The 16,615-nt window shown below is 44.3% G+C and overlaps 1 protein-coding gene across 1 annotated transcript in view; it reads left to right on the forward strand.

The window, feature by feature from the left end:
* Positions 1-16,615, forward strand: part of LOC139383016 (rho guanine nucleotide exchange factor TIAM1-like) — an 83,922-nt gene that overhangs the window by 48,946 nt on the left and 18,361 nt on the right. Inside the window, exons 17-20 of the mRNA XM_071127309.1 lie at positions 4,824-5,024; positions 7,044-7,112; positions 9,505-9,630; positions 15,056-15,164. Of these exons, the coding sequence (XP_070983410.1) occupies positions 4,824-5,024; positions 7,044-7,112; positions 9,505-9,630; positions 15,056-15,164 (505 nt within the window). The remainder of the gene's footprint in view (positions 1-4,823; positions 5,025-7,043; positions 7,113-9,504; positions 9,631-15,055; positions 15,165-16,615) is intronic.

The following is a 16,615-nucleotide window of genomic DNA, read 5'->3' on the forward strand; positions in this document are numbered from 1 at the left end:
CAACTTGTCTGTTTTTCCACATTTAAAACTTGCAGACGGAACTCTGTTGTTGTGTGTTGTTTTGGTATAACTGGCATCATCATTGCTCAGATGGCAAATATGTGAGAAAGTACAGACGCGCTACTGTAAAAATACACAACCATGTTCTGGGTATGTTTCTATCACAAGCAACACTACCACACTAGGGCCCGTGTTTCAGCAACAAAGTAAGACTGTTTCAGATAGAAATGTAACGGCGAGAGCTGATGTGACGTCACTCCTAGTCAGAGACGCGTGTTGCTTCTACATGGGGGGGGGGGTGTTACCTAGCAACAATGACAAGAAGTTGCCATGTGAGGAATCTTAGATGACTTGTTTCAGCTAGATTGTCCTTGTTGTCTTATTTTGACTGATGTCAAGTCTATGACAAAAAAATGTGATAGCGAGCTAAGTAAAAAACTGTAACAATGTATTTGAGAGACAAGTGCTCATTTTGAAAATGTTTTCTATTAACATTGGAGACTAAGTATATTGACATGTTGTCAACTATCTAAGCCTTGCCCCGTAGTGTCAACGATCTAAGCCAGCCCCGTCTGTTTTGGCCCCGTAGTGTCAACGATCTAAGCCAGCCCCATCTGTTTTGGCCCCGTAGTGTCAACGATCTAAGCCAGCCCTGTCTGTTTTGCCCCATAGTTGAGCACTCGCCAGTTTTGTTGCTTAACAACCAACCCGTCTATTTCTGCCCTAAGTGAAGATATCCCAACAATGCACATCAACACTTTCCTAGGCAATAGTATGTTTTGATGATCTGAAGAGATCAATACACCAACAATCAGGAAAACACAGGGGAAGAGATCAATACATCAGCCATCAGGAAAACACAGGGGAAGAGATCAATACATCAGCCATCGGTAGGAGGAAAACACAGGGGAAGAGATCAATACATCAGCCATCAGTAGGAGGAAGACACAGGGGAAGAGATCAATACATCAGCCATCAGTAGGAGGAAAACACAGGGGAAGAGATCAATACATCAGCCATCGGTAGGAGGAAAACACAGGGGAAGAGATCAATACATCAGCCATCAGTAGGAGGAAAACACAGGGGAAGAGATCAATACATCAGCCATCAGTAGGAGGAAGACACAGGGGAAGAGATCAATACATCAGCCATCAGTAGGAGGAAGACACAGGGGAAGAGATCAATACATCAGCCATCAGTAGGAGGAAAACACAGGGGAAGAGATCAATACACCAACAATCAGGAAAACACAGGGGAAGAGATCAATACATCAGCCATCAGGAAAACACAGGGGAAGAGATCAATACATCAGCCATCAGTAGGAGGAAAACACAGGGGAAGAGATCAATACATCTGCCATCAGTAGGAGGAAGACACAGGGGAAGAGATCAATACATCAGCCATCAGTAGGAGGAAGACACAGGGGAAGAGATCAATACATCAGCCATCAGTAGGAGGAAGACACAGGGGAAGAGATCAATACATCAGCCATCAGTAGGGGGAAGACACAGGGGAAGAGATCAATACATCAGCCATCAGTAGGAGGAAGACACAGGGGAAGAGAGAGATCAATACATCAGCCATCAGTAGGAGGAAAACACAGGGGAAGAGATCAATACATCAGCCATCAGGAAAACACAGGGGAAGAGATCAATACATCAGCCATCAGTAGGAGGAAGACACGGGAAGAGATCAATACATCAGCCATCAGTAGGAGGAAGACACAGGGGAAGAGATCAATACATCAGCCATAAGTAGGAGGAAAACACAGGGGAAGAGATCAATACATCAGCCATCAGTAGGAGGAAGACACAGGGGAAGAGATCAATACATCAGCCATCAGTAGGAGGAAAACACAGGGGAAGAGATCAATACACCAACAATCAGGAAAACACAGGGGAAGAGATCAATACATCAGCCATCAGTAGGAGGAAAACACAGGGGAAGAGATCAATACATCAGCCATCAGGAAAACACAGGGGAAGAGATCAATACATCAGCCATCAGTAGGAGGAAAACACAGGGGAAGAGATCAATACATCTGCCATCAGTAGGAGGAAGACACAGGGGAAGAGATCAATACATCAGCCATCAGTAGGAGGAAGACACAGGGGAAGAGATCAATACATCAGCCATCAGTAGGAGGAAGACACAGGGGAAGAGATCAATACATCAGCCATCAGTAGGAGGAAGACACAGGGGAAGAGATCAATACATCAGCCATCAGTAGGAGGAAGACACAGGGGAAGAGAGAGATCAATACATCAGCCATCAGTAGGAGGAAAACACAGGGGAAGAGATCAATACATCAGCCATCAGGAAAACACAGGGGAAGAGATCAATACATCAGCCATCAGTAGGAGGAAGACACGGGAAGAGATCAATACATCAGCCATCAGTAGGAGGAAGACACAGGGGAAGAGATCAATACATCAGCCATAAGTAGGAGGAAAACACAGGGGAAGAGATCAATACATCAGCCATCAGTAGGAGGAAGACACAGGGGAAGAGATCAATACATCAGCCATCAGTAGGAGGAAAACACAGGGGAAGAGAGAGATCAATACATCAAAAGAGATGCGACAGAAAGAGAAAAGGAGAAGGAGACTGACTGTTATGACAGGCCAAAAAATAGACAGAAGTTCAAATGATCCAGTCTCTCCCACGCCTCTTCTCCCTCTCCTGTCCTTTCTCCAATCCTGCCTCTCACCACTCCCCTCCTCTCGTCTGTTTGTTTTGATATTCTTTGTGGGTCTGTGTGATCTGTGGGAAATAATGGGGTCATGCATTTGGCAGGAGGTGAGGAAGTGTAGCTCAGTTTCCACCTCATTTTGTGGGCAGTGTGCACATGGCCTGTCTTCTCTTGAGAGCCAGGTCTGCCTGTTTGCTACGGCATGGCTATGCTCACGGAAGTCTGTACATAGTCGAGGATTTAATTTTAATTTGGTGTCAGTCACAGTGGTCAGGTATTTTGCAACTGTGTACTCTCTGTTTAGGGACAGATATCACTCCAATATGCTCTGTTTTTTTTGGTTGATTCTTTCCAGTGTGTCAAATAGTCCCGTGATGTGGTTTAGTGTAATTGTGTTGCTGTCCTGTGGTGTCTGTTTGTGAACAGAGCCAGCTTTTTAAGGGGACTCTTCTTCAGGTTCATCCTGTTGTAGGTGAGGGCTTTGTGGTGGAATGTGTGGGCATTGCTTCCTTTTAGGTGGTTGAAGAATTTAAGTTATTTTCTGGATTTTGATGATTAGTGGGTATGTTCCTAATTCTGCTCTGCATTTTTTTGGGCTTTTCCGTTGTACACCGAATTATATTTTTGCAGAAGTCTGCATTCATCAATTGGGTGTTTGTCCCATTTTGTCTATTATTGGTTGATGTGTGGAACCCCACACCGCACAACAATAAAGGGCAATGGGTTCAACAACTGTATGTTGTTTTTTTTACTAGATCGTAATTGGGATGTTGAATTTTATGTTCCTTGCCTTGACTCTTTAGATCTTTCACAGCTTTTAAATTTTTTTTTACCTTTATTTAACTAGGCAAGTCAGTTAAGAACAAATTCTTAATTTCAATGGTGGCCTAGGAACAGTGGGTTAACTGGCCTAGGAACAGTGGGTAAACTGCCTGTTCAGGGGCAGAATGACAGACTTGTACCTTGTCAGCTCGGGGATTTGAACTTGCAACCTTACGGATACTAGTCCAACGCTCTAACCACTAGGCTACCCTGCCGCCCCTATGTAGTTACCTGTGGGGTTGATGTTTAGGCCGAGGTAGGTGTAATTCTTTGTGTGCTTTAAGGCAACAGTGTCTAGATAGAATTAGTTTTTTGTGGTATTAGCAACTATAACTGTTTTTGGAACACTCTCTTACTATGATTCACTGTCGGGGCCCCAGGTCTGACAGAATCTGTGCAGAAGATTCTAGGTGCTGCTGTTGGTGCTGCTCAGTTGGTAGGGACAGAAGCACTAGATCATCGGCAAACGTTTCCTAGTCCAGTGAGGTGAGGCCGGGTGCTGCAGACTGTTTTAGTGCCCTCGCCAATTCATTGACGTAAATGTTGTGTTAATGCGTTAAGCTGCATCCCTGTCCTAACCCCATGGCCCTGAGGAAAGAAATCTGTGTTTATTGCCAATTAAAAATTATCTCCTCTCACTTCCCTCTCTCCTCTCCATCCCTCCCTCTCTACTTCTTTCTTTCTCTCTCTCTCTCTCTCTCTCTCTCTCTCTCGATTCCTCTCTCTCTCTCTCTCTCTCTCTCTCGCTCTCTCTCTACATCTCTCATCCCACCCTCTCGCTCTCTCTCGATTCCTCTCTCTCTCTCTCTCTCTCTCTCTCTCTCTCTACATCTCTCATCCCACCCTCTCGCTCTCATCTCTCTACTTCTCTCTCTCTCTCTCTCTCCACATACATCTCTCTCTCTCTCCACATACACCTCTCTCTACCTCCTCTTCCGCTCTCTCTCTACATCTCTCATCCCACCCTCTCGCTCTCTCTCTTGCTCTCCCCCCTCTTCCGCTCTCTCTCTCTCTCTCTCTCTCTCTCTCTCTCCACATACACCTCTCTCCCTACCTCCTCTTCCGCTCTCTCTCTCTCTCTCTCTCTCTCTCTCTCTCTCTCTCTCTTATCACCCTCTGTCCCTCCCTTGATCTCTCTCATCTCTCTCCTCTCATCTGTCTCTCACTCCGTCTGTCTCTCTCCCTCTCATTCTCGCTCCTCTCCATCCATCCACCATCCATCTCTCTCTCTATCTCTCTCTCTATTTCTTTCTCTCCCTGCCTTTCTCTTGCCCTCTCTCTCTCTACCTCTCTCTACTTCTCTCTGTAGAGTACAGAGCAGGTCGCAGCATTCTGCCGCAGTCTCCATGATATGAATCCGTCTGAGTGTGCCACGACCTCCTCATCTCCCAGCCTGGACTCGCCCTTCCTTCCCCCTGCCACCGGCACCGCCAGCCGCCAGCTCTCCGACGCCGACAAGCTACGCAAAGTAATCTGTGAGCTAGTTGAGACGGAACGCACCTATGTCAAAGTCAGTAACAGTAGTACTACATCTCTGCTGTGTGTTTGGTGTTTGTGGGGGAAGGGGGTCGGGGGGTGTTTGTGGGAGAAGGGGGTCGGGGGGGTGTTTGTGGGAGAAGGGGGTCGGGGGGTGTTTGTGGGAGAAGGGGGTCAGGGATGTTTGTGGGAGAAGGGGGTTGGGGATGTTTGTGGGAGAAGGGGGTTGGGGATGTTTGTGGGAGAAGGGGGTCGGGGGGGTGTTTGTGGGAGAAGGGGGTCGGGGGGTGTTTGTGGGAGAAGGGGGTTGGGGGGGTGTTTGTTGGAGAAGGGGGTCGGGGGGTGTTTGTGGGAGAAGGGGGTCGGTCGGGTGTTTATGGGAGAAGGGGGTTGGGGGTGTTTGTGGGAGAAGGGGGTCGGGGGGTGTTTGTGGGAGAAGGGGGTTGGGGGTGTTTGTGGGAGAAGGGGGTTGGGGGTGTTTGTGGGAGAAGGGGGTCGGGGGTGTTTGTGGGAGAAGGGGGTCGGGGAGGTGTTTGTGGGAGAAGGGGGGGGTGTTTATGGGAGAAGGGGGTCGGGTGGTGTTTGTGGGAGAAGGGGGTCGGGGGGTGTTTGTGGGAGAAGGGGTCATAACTGGGTTATAGAATATAGAAAAGCAAAACATTGTATTGTATTATAACTGGGTTACAAAGAAACTCTGAGAAGTCAAATACATAATATAACCTCAATACGTATGTGATCTGATCTAACAAGAAAGAGGGATATTAAATATCCCTATATATGTATATAATATATATGTAATCTGATCACCAAGCTGGAGTGGTATAAAGATCGCCACCATTGGACTCTGGAGCAGTTGAAACGCCTTCTCTGGAGTGACGGATGCCAGGAGAAACTCTACCTGCCCCAATGCATTGTGTTAACTGTAAAGTTTGGTGGAGGAGGAATAATGGTCTGGGGCTCATGATTCAGGCTAGGCCACTTTGTTCCAGTGAAGGGAAATGTTGACGCTACAGCATACAATTACATTCTACGATTCTGTGCTTCCAACTTTGTGGCAACAGTTTGGGGAAGGCCCTTTCCTGTTTCAGCATGACAATGCCCCTGTGCACAAAGCGAGGTCTGTACAGACATGGTTTGTCGAGATCGGCGTGGAAGAACTTGACTGGCCTGCACAGAGCCCTGACCTCAACCCCATCGAACACATTTGGGATGAATTGGAACGCCGACCGCCAGCTAGGCCTAATCGCCCAACATCAGTGCCCGACCTCATTAATGCTCTTGTGTCTGAATGGAAGCAAGTCCCCGCAGCAATGTTCCCACATCTAGTGGAAAGCCTTCCCAGAAGAGTGGAGGCTGTTATAGCAGCAATGTTCCCACATCTAGTGGAAAGCCTTCCCAGAAGAGTGGAGGCTGTTATAACAGCAATGTTCCAACATCTAGTGGAAAGCCTTCCCAGAAGAGTGGAGGTTGTTATAGCAGCAATGTTCCAACATCTAGTGGAAAGCCTTCCAGAAGAGTGGAGGCTGTTATAGCAGCATGGGGGGGGGGGGCCAACTCCATATTAATGCCCATGATTTTGGAATGAGATGTTCGACGAGCAGGTGTCCACATACTTTTGGTCATGTAGTGTATTTATCTGATCTAAGTAGAAACAGAGATATCTTGACAGAGATATTTTAACAGAGATATCTTGACGGAGATATTTTAAGAGAGATGTCAGTGTGAGACCCAGAGAATAAAGGATGTATATATGTGTGTACATATGATTAGGAACAGTGGTATTTTAATTCAACACTGTGCGTGCCAGTTTATAGTACCTCTTGATGACTTAATGACTTGTTGTCGTAAGTGTGTTTTAAGCCAGAGTGTTTTCTATACTCCCTCTCCGTGTGTGTACATATCCATGAGATGACATCCACCACCCCAATCAACGGTTGGTGTGTTGGTGTGTGTGTGTGTGTGTGTGTCTCCACTATCCCATTCAATGGGTGTTTGAGCGCGTGTGTGTAAGTCTAGCACTTTAATCAAATCCGAATCACTCTTTGTCTTGCAGGATCTCAATTGTCTCATCGGGAGGTACTTAACCCCGCTGCAGAAGGAGACGTGCCTCACTCAGGATGAGGTATGATACACGGTGGGAGAGGTACTGACATGCCTCACTCAGGATGAGGTATGATACACGGTGGGAGAGGGAGAGGTACTGACGTGCCTCATTCAGGATGAGGTATGATACACGGTGGGAGAGGGAGAGGTACTGACGTGCCTCACTCAGGATGAGGTATGATACACGGTGGGAGAGGTACTGACGTGCCTCATTCAGGATGAGGTATGATACACGGTGGGAGAGGGAGAGGTACTGACGTGCCTCATTCAGGATGAGGTATGATACACGGTGGGAGAGGGAGAGGTACTGACGTGCCTCATTCAGGATGAGGTATGATACACGGTGGGAGAGGTACTGACGTGCCTCATTCAGGATGAGGTATGATACACGGTGGGAGAGGGAGAGGTACTGACGTGCCTCATTCAGGATGAGGTATGATACACGGTGGGAGAGGGAGAGGTACTGACGTGCCTCATTCAGGATGAGGTATGATACATGGTGGGAGAGGTACTGACATGCCTCACTCAGGATGAGGTATGATACACGGTGGGAGAGGTACTGACATGCCTCACTCAGGATGAGGTATGATACACGGTGGGAGAGGGAGAGGTACTGACGTGCCTCATTCAGGATGAGGTATGATACATGGTGGGAGAGGTACTGACATGCCTCACTCAGGATGAGGTATGATACACGGTGGGAGAGGTACTGACGTGCCTCACTCAGGATGAGGTATGATACACGGTGGGAGAGGGAGAGGTACTGACGTGCCTCACTCAGGATGAGGTATGATACACGGTGGGAGAGGGAGAGGTACTGACGTGCCTCACTCAGGATGAGGTATGATACATGGTGGGAGAGGTACTGACGTGCCTCACTCAGGATGAGGTATGATACACGGTGGGAGAGATACTGACATGCCTCACTCAGGATGAGGTATGATACACAGTGGGAGAGGGAGAGGTACTGACATGCCTCACTCAGGATGAGGTATGATACACGGTGGGAGAGGTATGATACACGGTGGGAGAGGTATGATACATGGTGGGAGAGATACTGACGTGCCTCACTCAGGATGAGGTATGATACATGGTGGGAGAGATACTGACATGCCTCACTCAGGATGAGGTATGATACATGGTGGGAGAGATACTGACATGCCTCACTCAGGATGAGGTATGATACACGGTGGGAGAGATACTGACATGCCTCACTCAGGATGAGGTATGATACACGGTGGGAGAGGTACTGACATGCCTCACTCAGGATGAGGTATGATACATGGTGGGAGAGGGAGAGGTACTGACGTGCCTCACTCAGGATGAGGTATGATACACGGTGGGAGAGGGAGAGGTACTGACGTGCCTCACTCAAGATGAGGTATGATACACGGTGGGAGAGGTACTGACGTGCCTCACTCAGGATGAGGTATGATACACGGTGGGAGAGGTACTGACGTGCCTCACTCAAGATGAGGTATGATACACGGTGGGAGAGGTACTGACGTGCCTCACTCAGGATGAGGTATGATACACGGTGGGAGAGGTACTGACGTGCCTCACTCAGGATGAGGTATGATACACAGTGGGAGGGGGAGAGGTACTGACGTGCCTCACTCAGGATGAGGTATGATACCCGGTGGGAGGGGGAGAGGTACTGACGTGCCTCACTCAGGATGAGGTATGATACACGGAGGGAGAGGTACTGACGTGCCTCACTCAGGATGAGGTATGATATATGGTGGGAGAGGGAGAGATACTGACGTGCCTCACTCAGGATGAGGTATGATATATGGTGGGAGGGGGAGAGGTACTGATGTGCCTCACTCAGGATGGGGTATGATACACGGAGGGAGAGGGAGAGGTACTGACGTGCCTCACTCAGGATGAGGTATGATACACAGTGGGAGAGGGAGAGATACTGATGTGCCTCACTCAGGATGATGTATGATACACGGTGGGAGGGGGAGAGGTACTGGTGCTGCCTTTTTAAATGTCTTTGGTGCTAAAAAAAAATGGCTGTTGCGTAATCATGTACAGACTGTACTGTGTGTGAGAGGAAGGGCGAGAGGAAGAGCGACTGGGAGGAGGTTTTAGACGAGAGAACAGACAGGGATAACTATAAGGCTGAGACTGGAACACAGATGGTTTCGGTGCTTTTAATAGGATCGCCTCATTTCAACACCCTCACTACTTGCGGCCCAAATGGCTCCCTATCTACTATCAAGTGCACTACTTTTGACCAGGGCTCATAGGGCTCTCATCAAAAGTAGTGCACTATATAGAGAATATGATGCCATTTGGGATGCAGTCCCCCCCCCCCCTCTCACTGTAATATTGCACTTGAGTTGTAATTTGTTGATTATATTGTGAAATAATACATTTCCCTCCTTCCTTTTGTGCGGCTCCAGCTGGACATTCTGGTTGGGAACCTGCCTGAGATGGTGGAGTTCCAGGTGGAATTCCTGAAGACTCTAGAAGACGGGACCAGATTGGTCCCAGACCTGGAGAAGCTGGAGAGAGTGGACCAGTTCAAGGTACAAAATAACAGCCTGCCTGGATCGACGAAATAGCAGCCTGCCTAGATTACAAAATAACAGCCTGCCTAGATTACAAAATAACAGCCTGCCTAGATTACAAAATAACAGCCTGTCTAGATTACAAAATAACAGCCTGCCTAGATTACAAAATAACAGCCTGCCTAGATTACAAAATAACAGCCTGTCTAGAACTACAAAATAACAGCCTGTCTAGATTACAAAATAACAGCCTGCCTAGATTACAAAATAACAGCCTGCCTAGATTACAAAATAACAGCCTGCCTAGATTACAAAATAACAGCCTGCCTAGATTACAAAATAACAGCCTGTCTAGATTACAAAATAACAGCCTGCCTAGATTACAAAATAACAGCCTGTCTAGAACTACAAAATAACAGCCTGCCTAGATTACAAAATAACAGCCTGCCTAGAACTACAAAATAACAGCCTGCCTAGATTACAAAATAACAGCCTGCCTAGAACTACAAAATAACAGCCTGCCTAGATTACAAAATAACAGCCTGCCTAGATTACAAAATAACAGCCTGTCTAGAACTACAAAATAACAGCCTGCCTAGATTACAAAATAACAGCCTGCCTAGATTACAAAATAACAGCCTGCTTAGATTACAAAATAACAGCCTGCCTAGATTACAAAATAACAGCCTGCCTAGATTACAAAATAACAGCCTGCCTAGATTACAAAATAACAGCCTGCTTAGATTACAAAATAACAGCCTGCCTAGATTACAAAATAACAGCCTGTCTAGAACTACAAAATAACAGCCTGTCTAGATTACAAAATAACAGCCTGTCTAGATTACAAAATAACAGCCTGCCTGGAACAAAATAACAGCCTGCCTAGATTACAAAATAACAGCCTGCTTAGATTACAAAATAACAGCCTGCCTAGATTACAAAATAACAGCCTGCCTAGATTACAAAATAACAGCCTGCTTAGATTACAAAATAACAGCCTGCCTAGATTACAAAATAACAGCCTGCTTAGATTACAAAATAACAGCCTGCCTAGATTACAAAATAACAGCCTGTCTAGAACTACAAAATAACAGCCTGCCTAGATTACAAAATAACAGCCTGCCTAGAACTACAAAATAACAGCCTGCCTAGATTACAAAATAACAGCCTGCCTAGATTACAAAATAACAGCCTGCCTAGAACTACAAAATAACAGCCTGCCTAGATTACAAAATAACAGCCTGTCTAGAACTACAAAATAACAGCCTGCCTAGATTACAAAATAACAGCCTGTCTAGATTACAAAATAACAGCCTGTCTAGATTACAAAATAACAGCCTGCCTAAATTACAAAATAACAGCCTGCCTAGATTACAAAATAACAGCCTGCCTAGATTACAAAATAACAGCCTGCCTAGATTACAAAATAACAGCCTGCCTAGATTACAAAATAACAGCCTGCCTAGAACTACAAAATAACAGCCTGCCTAGAACTACAAAATAACAGCCTGCCTAGAACTACAAAATAACAGCCTGCCTAGAACTACAAAATAACAGCCTGTCTAGATTACAAAATAACAGCCTGCCTAGATTACAAAATAACAGCCTGCCCAGAACTACAAAATAACAGCCTGTCTAGATTACAAAATAACAGCCTGCCTGGAACAAAATAACAGCCTGCCTAGAACTACAAAATAACAGCCTGCCTAGAACTACAAAATAACAGCCTGCCTAGAACTACAAAATAACAGCCTGCCTAGAACTACAAAATAACAGCCTGTCTAGATTACAAAATAACAGCCTGCTTAGATTACAAAATAACAGCCTGCCTAGATTACAAAATAACAGCCTGTCTAGATTACAAAATAACAGCCTGCCTAGAACTACAAAATAACAGCCTGTCTAGATTACAAAATAACAGCCTGCCTAGATTACAAAATAACAGCCTGCCTAGATTACAAAATAACAGCCTGCCTAGATTACAAAATAACAGCCTGCCTAGATTACAAAATAACAGCCTGTCTAGAACTACAAAATAACAGCCTGCCTAGATTACAAAATAACAGCCTGCCTAGATTACAAAATAACAGCCTGTCTAGAACTACAAAATAACAGCCTGTCTAGATTACAAAATAACAGCCTGTCTAGATTACAAAATAACAGCCTGCCTAGATTACAAAATAACAGCCTGCCTAGATTACAAAATAACAGCCTGCCTAGATTACAAAATAACAGCCTGCCTAGAACTACAAAATAACAGCCTGCCTAGAACTACAAAATAACAGCCTGCCTAGATTACAAAATAACAGCCTGCCTAGATTACAAAATAACAGCCTGTCTAGAACTACAAAATAACAGCCTGCCTAGATTACAAAATAACAGCCTGCCTAGATTACAAAATAACAGCCTGCCTAGAACTACAAAATAACAGCCTGCCTAGATTACAAAATAACAGCCTGTCTAGATTACAAAATAACAGCCTGCCTAGAACTACAAAATAACAGCCTGTCTAGATTACAAAATAACAGCCTGCCTGGATTACAAAATAACAGCCTGCCTAGATTACAAAATAACAGCCTACCTAGATTACAAAATAACAGCCTGCCTAGATTACAAAATAACAGCCTGCCTAGATTACAAAATAACAGCCTGCCTAGATTACAAAATAACAGCCTGCCTAGATTACAAAATAACAGCCTGCCTAGAACTACAAAATAACAGCCTGCCTAGATTACAAAATAACAGCCTGTCTAGATTACAAAATAACAGCCTGCCTAGATTACAAAATAACAGCCTGTCTAGATTACAAAATAACAGCCTGCCTAGATTACAAAATAACAGCCTGCCTAGATTACAAAATAACAGCCTGCCTAGATTACAAAATAACAGCCTGCCTAGATTACAAAATAACAGCCTGCCTAGAACTACAAAATAACAGCCTGCCTAGATTACAAAATAACAGCCTGCCTAGAACTACAAAATAACAGCCTGCCTAGAACTACAAAATAACAGCCTGCCTAGAACTACAAAATAACAGCCTGCCTAGATTACAAAATAACAGCCTGCCTAGATTACAAAATAACAGCCTGTCTAGAACTACAAAATAACAGCCTGCCTAGATTACAAAATAACAGCCTGTCTAGAACTACAAAATAACAGCCTGCCTAGAACTACAAAATAACAGCCTGCCTAGAACTACAAAATAACAGCCTGCCTAGATTACAAAATAACAGCCTGCCTAGATTACAAAATAACAGCCTGTCTAGAACTACAAAATAACAGCCTGTCTAGATTACAAAATAACAGCCTGTCTAGATTACAAAATAACAGCCTGCCTAGATTACAAAATAACAGCCTGTCTAGATTACAAAATAACAGCCTGCCTAGATTACAAAATAACAGCCTGTCTAGAACTACAAAATAACAGCCTGTCTAGATTACAAAATAACAGCCTGCCTAGATTACAAAATAACAGCCTGTCTAGATTACAAAATAACAGCCTGCCTAGATTACAAAATAACAGCCTGCCTAGATTACAAAATAACAGCCTGTCTAGATTACAAAATAACAGCCTGTCTAGAACTACAAAATAACAGCCTGTCTAGATTACAAAATAACAGCCTGCCTAGATTACAAAATAACAGCCTGCCTAGATTACAAAATAACAGCCTGCCTAGATTACAAAATAACAGCCTGCCTAGATTACAAAATAACAGCCTGCCTAGATTACAAAATAACAGCCTGCCTAGATTACAAAATAACAGCCTGCCTAGAACTACAAAATAACAGCCTGCCTAGAACTACAAAATAACAGCCTGCTTAGATTACAAAATAACAGCCTGTCTAGATTACAAAATAACAGCCTGCCTAGAACTACAAAATAACAGCCTGCCTGGAACAAAATAACAGCCTGTCTAGATTACACAATAACAGCCTGTCTAGATTACAAAATAACAGCCTGCCTAGATTACAAAATAACAGCCTGTCTAGATTACAAAATAACAGCCTGCCTAGATTACAAAATAACAGCCTGCCTAGATTACAAAATAACAGCCTGCCTAGATTACAAAATAACAGCCTGTCTAGATTACAAAATAACAGCCTGCCTAGAACTACAAAATAACAGCCTGCCTAGATTACAAAATAACAGCCTGCCTAGAACTACAAAATAACAGCCTGCCTGGAACAAAATAACAGCCTGCCTGGAACTACAAAATAACAGCCTGTCTAGATTACAAAATAACAGCCTGCATAGATTACAAAATAACAGCCTGCCTAGATTACAAAATAACAGCCTGTCTAGAACTACAAAATAACAGCCTGTCTAGATTACAAAATAACAGCCTGCCTAGATTACAAAATAACAGCCTGCCTAGATTACAAAATAACAGCCTGCCTAGAACTACAAAATAACAGCCTGTCTAGAACTACAAAATAACAGCCTGTCTAGAACTACAAAATAACAGCCTGCCTAGAACTACAAAATAACAGCCTGTCTAGAACTACAAAATAACAGCCTGCCTAGATTACAAAATAACAGCCTGCCTAGATTACAAAATAACAGCCTGCCTAGAACTACAAAATAACAGCCTGCATAGATTACAAAATAACAGCCTGCCTAGATTACAAAATAACAGCCTGCCTGGTTTGAGGACAGAAATCTATAAACTGACTGTCAAACCTACATCTACCATTTTAACTGTCCTCCACTACCAAAACACATTGTGTAACCACGACTCTCTCCTCTCCATTTTAACTGTCCTCCACTACCAAAACACATTGTGTAACCACGACTCTCTCCTCTCCATTTTAACTGTCCTCCGACTACCAAAACACATTGTGTAACCACGACTCTCTCCTCTCCATTTTAACTGTCCTCCGACTACCAAAACACATTGTGTAACCACGACTCTCTCCTCTCCATTTTAACTGTCCTCCGACTACCAAAACACATTGTGTAACCACGACTCTCTCCTCTCCATTTTAACTGTCCTCCACTACCAAAACACATTGTGTAACCACGACTCTCTCCTCTCCATTTTAACTGTCCTCCGACTACCAAAACACATTGTGTAACCACGACTCTCTCCTCTCCATTTTAACTGTCCTCCACTACCAAAACACATTGTGTAACCACGACTCTCTCCTCTCCATTTTAACTGTCCTCCGACTACCAAAACACATTGTGTAACCACGACTCTCTCCTCTCCATTTTAACTGTCCGCTACCAAAACACATTGTGTAACCACGACTCTCTCCTCTCCATTTTAACTGTCCTCCACTACCAAAACACATTGTGTAACCACGACTCTCTCCTCTCCATTTTAACTGTCCTCCGACTACCAAAACACATTGTCTAACCACGACTCTCTCCTCTCCATTTTAACTGTCCTCCACTACCAAAACACATTGTCTAACCACGACTCTCTCCTCTCCTTGTCAGAAAATCCTCTTCTCTCTAGGAGGTTCCTTCCTGTACTATGCAGACCGGTTTAAGATCTACAGTGCGTTCTGCGCCAGCCACACCAAAGTCCCCAAGGTGCTCGTAAAGGGTGAGTTAAACACAGTTGGTGTGTGTTTTTGTGTGTGTGTGTGTCTTTTCGTGTGTGTGTGTGTGTGTGTGTCCTAGCTGCTCGTAAAGGGTGTGTATATGACAGTTCGAACCTGAACTATTTCCTTCCTGGCACCTCTGGTGTTTCCACTGACCCACCCTGCACTACAGAGAGATGGGCTCATGTCCCACATGCCAGCATGTGTTGGACTCGTAACCGGAAGGTTGCAAGTTCAAATCCCTGAGCTGACAAGGTACAAATCTGTCGTTCTGCCCCTGAACAGGCAGTTAACCCACTGTTCCTAGGCCGTCATTGAAAATAAGAATTTGTTCTTAACTGACTTGTCTAGTTAAATAAAGGTAAATTAAAAAAAATATTCCCTACGTAGTGCCCTACTTTTGACCATTCCCTATGGGCCCTGGTGACTTCAGAAAAGTATTCATACCCCCTTCGACTCATCCCACATTTTTGTTGTTACAGCCTGAATTCAAAATGGATTAAATAGATGTTTCTCTCTCACTCATCGACACACAATACTCCATAATGACAGTGAAATCATGTTTTTAACAATGTGTGTGCAAAACGGAGTATAGAAAAAATATATCTAATTTACATTGGTATTCACACCCTTGAGTCAACGCATGTTAGAAAACCTTTTGACAGCGATTTACAGCTGTCTGTCTTCCTGGTATCTAAGTATCTAAGTGCTTTGAACACCTGGATTGTGCATTATTTTCCTGTTGTTATTATTATTGCTAGACAAATCATTTTCAAGTCTTGCCATAGATTTGCAAATCGATTTTAAGTCAAAACTGTAACTCGGCCACTCAGGAACATTCACTGTCTTCTTGGTAAGCAACTCCAGTGTAGATTTGGCCTTGTGTTTTAGGTTATTGTCCTGCTGAAAGGTGAATTCATCTCCCAGTGTCTGGTGGAAAAGCAGACTGAACCAGGTTTTCCCTCTAGGATGTTGCCTGTCCTTAGCTCCATTCGGTTTATTTTTTTATCCTGAAAAACTCCCCAGTCCTTAACGATTACAAGCATAACCCATAACATGATGCAGCCACCACTATGCATATAAACATGGAGAGTGGTACTCAGTAATGTATTGGATTTGCCCCTAAACATAACATTTGTATTCAGGACAGAAAGTGAATTGCTCTGCCACATGTTTTGCAGTATTACTTTAATTCCTTGTTGGAATATATTAATTCTGTACAGGCTTCCTTCTTTTCATTCTGGCATTTAGGTTAGCATTATGGAGTAACTACAATGTTGTTGATCAATCCTCAGTCTTCTCCTATCACAGTCATCAAACTCCGTAACTGTTTTAAAGACACCATTGGCCTCATGTTGAAATCCCTGAGCGGTTTCCTTCTTCTCCGGCAACTGAGTTAGGAAGGACACCTGTATCTTTGTAGTGACTGGGTGTATTGATACACCATCCACAG

Source organism: Oncorhynchus clarkii, chromosome 24 (assembly GCF_045791955.1).
Source record: "Oncorhynchus clarkii lewisi isolate Uvic-CL-2024 chromosome 24, UVic_Ocla_1.0, whole genome shotgun sequence".
Taxonomy (NCBI): domain Eukaryota; kingdom Metazoa; phylum Chordata; class Actinopteri; order Salmoniformes; family Salmonidae; genus Oncorhynchus; species Oncorhynchus clarkii.